The following is a 12320-nucleotide window of genomic DNA, read 5'->3' on the forward strand; positions in this document are numbered from 1 at the left end:
GTCTCGCCTGCAAACAGCAATATTTCAAAGGCAATGACATCCCGAAAGCCTAAAAAGTCTCAAGCAGGAGGCGAACGTTCCAGAAATACTTCTGCAACACCCAACACGTCAAATGCTTCTTCTGTTTCTGCGTCCTCAGTAACATCTTCCGCCGCTTCACCTTCTTCGTCCAGAAACAAAAGAACTCGACGCGCCCCCGACTATTTTGGGTTTTGAAAGTTCTGTGTGCTTGGTAAGCGATGACTCTGCCGCTCCTGCAACTAAGAAAAAAAGGCCGCAAATCCAGTGATTGCGACAATAATTCAAGAAGAGGCAGCACAACCCTCTGTACCAGAGACTTATTATGAGTTGCAAGTAGTGAGTCCTCCTGCAACCCCTCAAGTTGGAACATGGTCACCCGAGAGCTATGACTATGAGGATTATACAAGAGAAATTAGCATGAGCGTCTTTGACGCAGAAAATTAGATTTAAGCTAAAAACAACTATGTTAAATTTGTTAAATTGTTGAATGTATTAATTCTGATTTCTTTAATTGTCCATCATTAATTTAAATATGGATTAGTACCACTTGTGCGCTCATTTTGAGCTAATGTTCAATATTTATTTGCGTTTGTGTTACATGTTCTTCAGTTAAAGTTGATGTTGTTTATGTAGCAATATTCTGTACGTTCTTATTTTTGGGGATTCGCACATCGATGGTGCCCTAATTTATGTTCTCTGTTTGCGATTTAAAGTAAATGTTGAGAGTTTAGATTGATTTAATTCTTCAAGCATAAGCCCCTCATTTCCATCGCCATTTCTTCACTAAACTGTTGTTGTTCACATTATTTACTATTTATACTAACCAGTACATATGTTACTATTATCAAAAATTTTACACTATTTCAGTTTAAAAATTTCTCTCGAGCAGAGGATATGTGGTATGGTTGTACCATATTAAGTTCATTTTTGATTACTTAGTACTAAATTAATTTAAGTTTGCCCTTGTCAGGCTAAAAGTCATATTTCACATATAATTAATTTGCCGCCGACTAATAATTCAACTTTTCAGTTTTGTTCATATTTCCCACTTTTGATTATTTATTCATTCTCTAGAAACTTATCATTGAATTCAGTTGCTTCAAATCTACTCTGTTTTACACTAAGAGCAATCCTAACGGATTCGAGGAGGAATTCCACACTCAATAATTTTGTCTGCAATCGCATCACGATTGCTAAGTAAAACTAAAAGTGGTAATCCCACAAATTAGTAAAACTTGGATTCGCACCTCGAATCCACTCTACGATTTCTAAGTGGATTTGTGACGCCAAACGTATCTCTACGGTCAGGTATATCACAGCGTGGATATAAAGTATATATTAGTAGTGATCTACATCTTCTAAATAAAATAGAAAACTTTGCCAATAGTTTTTCTGTTCTTGATGACATGAGTAGTAATATTAGAACTACAGCAAAAGATGCATTATACTAAAAAGGAAGACATTATATTATAAATGTTATATGCACATGTCATACAGTAGCAGATTTGTATACTAAATCAAGAAGTAATATATGAGTAGTTCGTGTCATACTAGATATTTCACAAGGGTTTTTTAAAAGAGTACAGCAATGGCTTGGTATAGAATTTTTTATGCTGGATTCAAACTTAATCAACATATTGTAATAAAGTATGATGTGGTAGAAAACTACCTTGTTAAAGATGAATAAGAGTTAATGTACAGAAAAATGTTTTTGACTCAAGAATAGAAGATGTTGATATTGATAAACATGTATAGATAAGGCAGAGATCAATGAAACTGAATTTAGGACACTCAGCATTTATTTGAAAGAAAAAATAATAGAACCAGGAGATATTAAACAAAAAGGGCTAAAATTTTCTATTAATGAAATTTAAATCTTAAAGAAAAAGATAGATGATTTTATTTTTAAAGATCAAATAAGAATGTAAAATTTATACTTAATGACATACATAGTGCTTAATATGCGGTTGCAGTTATAGATACTATAATAGGTTTAGCAATTTGTATTTATTACAATTTATATGCAAAAAATAATAATAATATTGCAAATTCACAAAACAAAAACCTATCTAATAATACTGGTCTAGATTTAATTAGGTTTAGTAAATTTCAGATTAAAATGGATAATCGTAAAACAATAAAATGTGGTTATGGTACAGAATTTACTCAAAAAAAGGTTAAAGCTAAAGAAGGTGATATTGATATTACTGATGACCACAATTGTTGTAATGAATATGTTTTAATTGGCCATTTTTAATCACTCAGATTTTTAAAAAAATGTTTATACTGCATGCGCCATTTATATTGCGAGTTTCATTTTGAATATATTTGCAAAGATAAGCAAAGAGAAGATACAAATTCTGGAACTAGCTATATAGAAACTCCAACAAAATATAAATAAAGTAATAGCATGCATCGCTTTTCTAAGTGTTGATTTTATTGATTTTTATAACCATAACTCAAGAAAACACAGAAACGATTTATACAAATGTAATTTGTTTCATGCTTCTACATTAAGTAATCATCATTATAAAGATTTGTGTTTTTCAGAAAGATATTTTAATGTTTTTGATAAAGATAGCGACAATGATAATGTACTCAAAAAGAGGACAATAATTATAGTCAGACATTAAGAATAAATTGATGATAGAGATTATAAATAAATTAGCAGATAAACGTATAGGTAAGATAAATAGAACTCCTACTAAATTAAATAAAACAAGCACACATCTTAAATTGAAAAATTTAGTGATAATTCTTATTAAACAATTAGTTTATGCAAAAGATAAAGTAAAGAAAAACTTTCTTGTCCCAATTGTCATATTATATCAAGTGGACCTTCAGTTTATCAACATAGAAACAGTAATCAATCATTCATATGATTAATTGTTTTTATCTGTGTTATTAGTTAAGATAGATTAACAAAATAGTTTATAATAAAGATGCCGTTAGATTATATAGATTATAGAGATTATAAATATTTTAAACAATCTTCAACAATCTATTGTTTTTTAAGCATAGGCATTAGATTATAGAAATTATGAGTAATCATCAATAATAGAGGACTATGTGGATTATGTGGGTTATAAGAGGTTTATCTGTGTTATTTGTGTTGTCTACGATGTTGAAATTAGCGCAGACGCGCAATTATCATTATCCCAGATAATGCAACGACAAAGATAATCCTCTTATAACACACATAAATAACATAATCCCCTATAATCTGGATTTTTGAAGACTATTCATAATCCCTATAATCTAATGATCATGCATAAAAAATGTGCTTTTAAACATTAGATTATTGCAGAATATTTATAATTTTAATATTCTCTATAATCTGTACACATTAAAACTGTCTATATTATAAACTATTTTACCTAATAACCCAGAAAATAAAAAATAAATACCTGATTGATTTCTGTTTCTATGTTCATGAATTGTTGATCTAGTTAAACTTAATAATGCTATTGGGCCAAAAAACTATTTCTTCACTACAATCTTTGCATAGACTACCTTATGTTTATCTTTATGTTTTTTATTTTTACAATGTGTGCATGTTTTAATAAATTTAGCAAAAGTAATATTTCTCTTATCTATACCCTCAACGGTTATTTTTATTCATAATCTCTATCATCATTTCATTCCTAATCATGGACCTTAATTCATTCTTAAACACGGACAATAAATTATTACTATTTTTAAAATTTCATTCTCATTATTATTATCTTTATTAAAGACTATAGTAAAGTATATAATTTTTCTACAAAACATACATCTTTATTTTGATGATTTTTAAATGTAAACGCGTGACGAATCTTATCTAATGAGCATGATTCTGAAAATAATTAATTAGTGGTTTTAAAAATCATTAAAATCATCACTTAGAATAGTGTTGCCTTCTATACATTTCATTCAATATAATGTTTTATATATTTATTTATGGAAAAGTACAGATTTTGTGATTCAGCTTTGTTTTTATATGCAATTTTTCAAAATGGAACTCGCTATATGAACGGCGCATGCAATAAAAAACATTTTATTTTTCATTCTGTGTGGTTATTTTTATAATGATCAATTAAAACACACTGATCAATAATATCACTATTACCTTCTTTACATTTAATCATTTTTCTTGAATAAATGTTTTACCACTACCATATTTTGATGCTTTACCACTACACATTTTAATCTTAATTTCACTAATCTTATTTTAATCTAGACCAGTAAAGTTAGATAGCTTTTTGTTTTGTGCAATTGCAACGTCAATATTAATATTTGCATAGAATTTTAATAAACAACAATTGCTCCACCTATTATAGTAACTATACCTGCAAATTTACTGCATAACTAGCAATATGTATCGAATTAAATATTAATTGTACTTTCTAAAATGATCTAAAAAATCGAATGAAATATCTATTTCTGTATATGTTAAAAAATATTAGCTCTTCTCTTTTAAAAACCTACTGGTTCTACCACTCCATTTTTTCAATAAGTGCTAAGTGCCATAAAATCAGTTTCATTGAACTCTGCCTTTTTTATTGTATTTATGGATATCAACATCATCTTTTCTTGAGCCATAAACAACTTTCATACCTTTATCTGATGCAATATAAATGTTTTCTAATACACCAAGGTGACTAAGTCCAATTCTAGCTAAACGAAGTCCAAACTAAGTGATTGTTGTACTCTTTTAAAAAACCCTTGTGAATTAATTAGTTTGATATGAACTACCCATGTAATATCTCTTGCTTTAGTATTTCAATCTGTTACTGTATGACCTGCGCAAATAATATTTATAATACAATGTCTTCCTTTTTATAGTCAGATAGTCAGAGATTAATTTTAAGTATATAATTTTTTTACAAAACATACATCTTTATTTTGATGATTTTTAAATGTAAACGCGTGACGAATCATATCTAATGAGCATGATTCTGAAAATAATTAATTAGTGGTTTTAAAAATCATTAAAATCATCACTTAGAATAGTGTTGCCCTCTATACATTTCATTCAATATAATGTTTCATATATTTATTTATGGAAAAGTACAGATTTTGTGATTCAGCTTTGTTTTTATATGCAATTTTTCAAAATGGAACTCGCTATATGAACGGCGCATGCAATAAAAAACATTTTATTTTTCATTCTGTGTGGTTATTTTTATAATGATCAATTAAAACACACTGATCAATAATATCACTATTACCTTCTTTACATTTAATCATTTTTCTTGAATAAATGTTTTACCACTACCATATTTTGATGCTTTACCACTACACATTTTAATCTTAATTTCACTAATCTTATTTTAATCTAGACCAGTAAAGTTAGATAGCTTTTTGTTTTGTGCAATTGCAACGTCAATATTAATATTTGCATAGAATTTTAATAAACAACAATTGCTCCACCTATTATAGTAACTATACCTGCACATTTACTGCATAACTAGCAATATGTATCGAATTAAATATTAATTTTACTTTCTAAAATGATCTAAAAAATCGAATGAAATATCTATTTCTGTATATGTTAAAAAATATTAGCTCTTCTCTTTTAAAAACCTACTGGTTCTACCACTCCATTTTTTCAATAAGTGCTAAGTGCCATAAAATCAGTTTCATTGAACTCTGCCTTTTTTATTGTATTTATGGATATCAACATCATCTTTTCTTGAGCCATAAACAACTTTCATACCTTTATCTGATGCAATATAAATGTTTTCTAATACACCAAGGTGACTAAGTCCAATTCTAGCTAAACGAAGTCCAAACTAAGTGATTGTTGTACTCTTTTAAAAAACCCTTGTGAATTAATTAGTTTGATATGAACTACCCATGTAATATCTCTTGCTTTAGTATTTCAATCTGTTACTGTATGACCTGCGCAAATAATATTTATAATACAATGTCTTCCTTTTTAATATAATGCATCTTTTGCTGTTGTTCTATTATTATGACTCATGTCATCAAGTATGAAAAGACTATTAGCAAAGTTTTCTATATTGTTACCAGTGTATACTTTATATCCACGCCAATCACTAAAATTACTACAGAAAACATGAAAGTTATCGTATAAACTACAGACATCACTTATGAAACTTTTTTTATGAATTAGATAGACCATGTCGATTGAAACTATGTTTTTACATTTCTTATGGTTCTAGCATAATACTTCTCTATCCCTTCAATTTTTTCCTTAAAACTTAATATGGATCATATCACTAATATACAAGATTTGTAACAATTACTATAATAATTGTTGTTATTACCCACCCCACGCCACATAATTAAAACGGTAAATTTATATTATGTTTCTCAGCATATCTTTTAACACGGTCTTCATGATTAGTTTATCTTAATCTATTTAAGTAAACACATAATCTACATTTAATAATCTTATATCTAAAACAAATTATATGTTGATATACTCTTCACATTGCACATGTTATGTATTGCTTGGAATCACTAAAATGTTTTGATAAAGGTTTGACATAATTTCTAGCTGTTCTGTTACTCTATGTTCACATACAAAACAACCTTATTCAAGATACAGACAATTTTCGCAACATTGTCGCCATGATTTATCTTTACAGTTAGTACATTTCAATTTGATATGTAAATTCATAAATTTGTGTTATGTGTTATGTTTCTCAGAATATTATATGAGCTGATGTTTAATATGAGTATGTAACTAAATCTATGTAACTATTTACACAGTTGACATCTAATTTTCCTAAATCTTAAACAATTAAAATGTTGATTTACTTTGCACATTGCACATTTTAGGTATTGATTACGATTATTATAATAATTTGATAAATGCTCAGTATAATTTTTAGCTTTTACTCTTTGTTCGCATACAGAAGAATTTTATTCGCTATCTAAACATATATCCCAGTATTATCTCCATGGATTTTATTTACAATTTGTGCACTTCATTCTGATGTGCAATATTAAAAGATGTAAATTGAAAAAAAAAATTGTCTTACCTTTTTTCCAATGATAAAAATGACCGAAAGTGATGACTATTTTATTATAGAAATTTACATTCTAATAAAACTGATTGTGTAACTTGAAATATTGCAATATTAAGTAAAATTTATTAGAGATATATGATCTCTATTAATCATAAAAAATACTAAGATGCATCATAAAAGAATGTGTAGTATAATTAAGAGACAAAAAGGAGAGAAATTTACTTTTGAAGAACAAGAGGAAGAGACCAATGAAGAATAACGTAGACTGCTAGAAGATAAGTATTGTGATATTTGCGATATATCATTAAATGGTGCGGGAGATTATTGTTCACATTTTAACATGAAACTGCCTTAGATCAAAAATAGAATATTGAATGGGGATCTTGTATGGGATGGCAAAAAATAAAGGTGTACAGCATGTTAATTATCTCTAGGGCAATTTACAGTAGAGGATTATTTTAAGACAGGAGACCATAGGTGAGATGAAACAATAGGGGAAGGGTTGGTAGAAAGTGAAGAAAAAAGTTTAGAAGAAGTTTTTAGACTGTAAAAATAAAGCTAGAGAGAAAGCTTTGGTTGGAAAACAATCTATGTAAAGTTTTGTAATAAAAATATTTAGTAGCAGCATCCATTAATTCTAGATTTTTCTTAATTAGTAGATTTCTATCTTCATCATTATCTATTTCTAATTTTTTTAATAGTTCCTTTGATGCAATATTAATCTTATGTTTGAAATCTCTTTTAATTAGTAATAAATTCTTATCATTGTTATAGCTTTTAATATTATTAACATAAAATCTTACCGTACCCATTTTGTATTCTACATTCATTCACAACTCTTTCGTTATTACTCATTATTGAACAATATTACTTGTGCGCCTGGGGTGCAGATTATTTGCAGCCCCAGGCGCACAAATAATATTGTTCATAATGATCTACTAACTATGTACTGGTACGTCCTCTGTAATCGGGGGTTGCATAACGTACGGTTGGAGGGGGCAGGAACGGAATGGATCAAAATTATCAAAGTTTCCAACCTGAAACTCCTTTCTTCCGAGTAAGTGCCGCCTGATTGCAGACCAATATACGATAGGACAATCCTGTCTCCCGTCCCTGAAAGGAAATCCATCTGAAACTGCACTTCTCTCTCTCCAAGTGAGACTGAAGGCAGAGGGTGGCCAGTGACAGCATCGGCTGTGTATGTAGGCTGGTTGATTACCAGTTCCTGAGAATAAACGACCCGGGTTGAGATGTCAGCGGCTTTGAGCGGATAATCTTGTGAGAAGTCCACTGAATGAATGGAAATTAAGTGAGAAAACTGACAAATATGTATTAGTTGTGTTGGAATTGTTAAAGTTTTGGAGGAAAGTGCTGCGAATATACAAGAAAAGCTATTAATATGTGAAAATTGTGCACAAAATGTTAAAAATATCGGGTCCTTTCCAATGTTCCCCACAGCATAGTGGTCACATAACGTAACCCCCAATCATGGTGTAAACATACCATAATGAGAGACTATAGTTTTGTGTGCGAGGGGGTTATAATGGGAAAGACCTAAAATATTCATAAATAAGAATGGAAAGTGCAGAATTTATGTCAATAAAGTGTACTGATCAGCAAAAATGATAAACCAATTTGACCTTAATTTGGTATATGACCTTAATTTGACCTTAATTTGGTATATATTGACCTTAATTTGGCATATATGAAAGATGACAAATGTTAACCAGATAGAGGTCCTCGTTTCAAATAATGTATGAAAATACTCATCCCCGACACTTTTTGCTTTTGAGTACACACAGGCAGACGAAGAATAGCTATAACCCAGACTGGGGCTTGATTTTAAAAATGTGCATTAATGCACTCATTCAAACGTCCGTAGTGTGAAAAAAAACGGTCCAGAAAAACGCTAAATGGCTCAGATTGAGAAACACTCAGGAAAAAGAGAAAGTCATAAACCTTAATAAAAAACATGCTAAAACATTGATAATCTGGCCTAGAGTACATCTTGCCTATAGAACTATTGCATATAGTACACAACGTATATAAGATCTTCACCGTGTACTAGGCCTCTACTAAGGTACAATGAAGACCTAAAAACCCCAATACTCATTAAGCAAAAAAGTGTACCGTCTACACATGTGCGTTTATATGTTTATATATATATATATATATATATATATATATATATATAAATATATATATATATATATATATATATATAAACTTTTAAACGCGCATGAGTATACGGTACAACTTTTATACTTTCTGAGTATTAGGGTTTTTAGGAATATATATGCTACATTTTTCTTCAGGAAGTGGTTGTTACGTATAATAAAGTTTTAAAGAAGTGGAAAAAAAGTAGAAATGGGATAACTAGCGAAACTCTGAAGCAAAATTTTTTTAGAATTAGTTGATTACCATTGAAACCATCAACGAAAAAATTTAAGTATCAATATGTCCACTTGACAATAAAAAGCAGTTAGATGATCCTACAGTTGTCTTCATTGGAAAAATAATGCGCAAAAACATTTTTTGTTGCATTTTTTGACCTTATGGCTTGAGCTATTTAGATTCACGCAAATGACACGTTTTTTATACATTCAAAAGTCTGCCACTGTTACTTTTTCAAAATCAAAAGCAGTGGAGGTTGATGCATGTACTTTAAACTCTTTTGCACAAGCAGTAATTGTTAGGGACACTTGGGGACATTATGGTACCGAATTGATTTTGGAATGCTGTAATTAAATCTTTTAAAGTTTTGATTAAAATGTTTGCCTTATGTCGATTTTTTTTGTCTTATCGTGTCTTCACCCAATATCGCATCCCTCAAAGAATGTTTACTGTACTGCCGCAATTTTGGATCGGTGCATTTGAACAAATATTTTTATAGTGGCATTGTAATCGGTGTAACGTTCTTGTCAACATCTTTTTTGGATGTAAAAAGGAAAATGATGGTTCAAAGTTTTAAAAAATCCACAACCGTCGTTTCCTGGAAAATTAAAAAAGTGCAAATCAGCTGGTACACGATATGAAATTATGGTGATTTTTAATCAACGAACTGGCCATTAGCTACTAGAGAACCGAATAATCTCTTTTCCATATACGTCCAGTCCATTTCAAAATCAGACAAAACCATTAGTTTTTATTTCAGATTTCTTTTGACGAATTAACAAACTTGGCGATTTAAAGCAAATTAAAAAAAGTGAGAATTATTCGAAGCGGTAGTGAACAGACAGCTGAGTTCTCAGAAAGCAATACTCTATCAAGGTTTGTTACATAATTTTTCTTGAAAAATGAGTCACAGGATAAATTTTCTTCCCATTGAATAAAATCTTCAGCTTGAGCATCGAGGAGAATGAAAAATTTTCATATTAAGGTAATTGAAAACACTATGCAATAAATGTTTTACTAAAATCACAAACATTATCATACGAAATTGTCAAATCGAATTTTAAAATTAAAGCTAAACTTTAAACAAATTATATTTTCTGCCATTTACGCTAGTTTTTTATTAGAACACCGTTTCTACATGTAAATTGCATGTAAAATATTGAACAATGTTGGCAACTGATTAACAATTTATACGATGTTTTGGAAGTTTACAATTACCCAATCAGATGCAATTTGAGCAGAAATTTGATGAGTTTGTCGTTTTCAAAACTATCTTAAAACTTTTCTCAAATGAAAGACCTGGTAGATTATTCAGATTTCCTCATGTAAATTCCTTGATTTTTTTAATAAAAACGTCATGAGAAAAAAATGTCATTTACATGAACAAAAAATCTGTTTTTTCAAAATAATTTATCGGTTGCGCAAGGTTAAAATAGATTTAATCCGGCGAAAACAATAATTGTGTTTACGTTTGATTTTAAGAGGAGAGTTTGTAAATCTAAATTGACATCAAAATGATACGAAAGTGGGCGACGAAACAATTTTAGAAAATTTGTAAGACGGGTATACCTTTTGGGGATAACCTATTCGCTTTTTTAAATTGTTTCGGCTTTAAATTTCTGCCCAAGTTGAGGTTTCCGGACGCAGGTCACATAGGTCTGGAACGGTCTGACCAGAGGTTACTCATTTGTCCAGGCCGGTTTGATAAGAGGCGATTTTGGTCTGGGCCTCGACATGGGTACGCGCTTGATCAAATGTGGCATGATGATTTAGGCATATCTATGGGGGTTTATGGTTAGATAAGCGTGATTAACAGAAGACAAATTAGCACGATTTCTCACCATGTGAATAATTCTTTCACCAAATGTCAAATAAATTATTTTCGTACCTCACTGTAGAGTCCATTTGATGTAGATTTGAAATAGAATGTATAGTCCTCTCCAGGTGTGAGACCAGATTGGATCCGTGAGTCAGTTTGGAGGGGGGAGATCTGACAGGGTGTAGACTCAGTACACTCTGAACCAGGAGGACTGAACCAGAAGAAGACAGTCTAAAATGGAATCAGAGACGGTTCTCTACCCTTGATAAGCGGAGAAATAGGGGTGAAATTTTCATTTTTACACTCTTTAGACTCTTTCCGTATTACTGGGGAAAACCTGGTCTCTTGTTCAAAAAATTTGTCACCCAACGAGCGAAGATGATTTTTTTAATTTCTCGCTCAAGTAGTGGGGAGCTCAAACAATCCTTTAGATCATCCTAGTCATAATTTGCCTTGAAGACAGGTTAATGTTTTTTTAAAATTATGCTTTCTTCTTTTTAAAAGTTTAAAAAATAGATTAAACATAGTTTTGTTCAATTCCATCGCTGAATCACTGTTGCTGGCAGCATTGCCTTTGTTCAGATTTTCAAAGACCTTTAGAATGGCAGGAGTTACACCGTATTGAAAACAACTTTAATTTTTTGACATTCTTCTTAAGTCTTTTTTCCAACTGTGGACAGTTTTTTTGCCGCTGAAGAAATCATTATTAGTCCAAGGTTACCGTAATTAACTATTGATTATGTATTTTGTCGTATGAACTTCAGAAAATATAATGATAATATAATCCCTTCTAAGGCATTCGAATTGGAGAGTCTTCTAGAATAAACTCGTTTATGAGTTTATGAACAATCGTTTATGAATTAATCAATAACGGTTACCAAAAACAAAATATAAAACGTTATGTCGTGCAACTAAGTGTCGCTTTGAACAAAAAACTTCCTCAAAGGATTTGGACAAAAAAAGGAACATATGTAGTTGCTTCTTAAGCGCAAAGTTTTCTAAGAAATTCTTGAGAAATGAACAATTTTGTATTTGCGTGAATGAAATTTGATGTTCAAGGATCATTAGGTGAACAAGGTTCAGCAACAGAGATGAAAATATAATTT

The 12320-nt window shown here is 30.2% G+C and overlaps 1 protein-coding gene across 1 annotated transcript in view; it reads right to left on the reverse strand.

The window, feature by feature from the left end:
* LOC142345007 (uncharacterized) overlaps positions 1 to 12320 on the reverse strand; it is an 80009-nt gene that overhangs the window by 44603 nt on the left and 23086 nt on the right. Inside the window, exons 5-6 of the mRNA XM_075397090.1 lie at positions 11284 to 11445; positions 8039 to 8226 (exon numbers count right to left, since the gene is read on the reverse strand). Of these exons, the coding sequence (XP_075253205.1) occupies positions 8039 to 8226; positions 11284 to 11445 (350 nt within the window). The remainder of the gene's footprint in view (positions 1 to 8038; positions 8227 to 11283; positions 11446 to 12320) is intronic.

This window comes from Convolutriloba macropyga, chromosome 8 (genome assembly GCF_964194025.1).
Source record: "Convolutriloba macropyga chromosome 8, txConMacr16.3, whole genome shotgun sequence".
Taxonomy (NCBI): Eukaryota; Metazoa; Xenacoelomorpha; order Acoela; family Convolutidae; genus Convolutriloba; species Convolutriloba macropyga.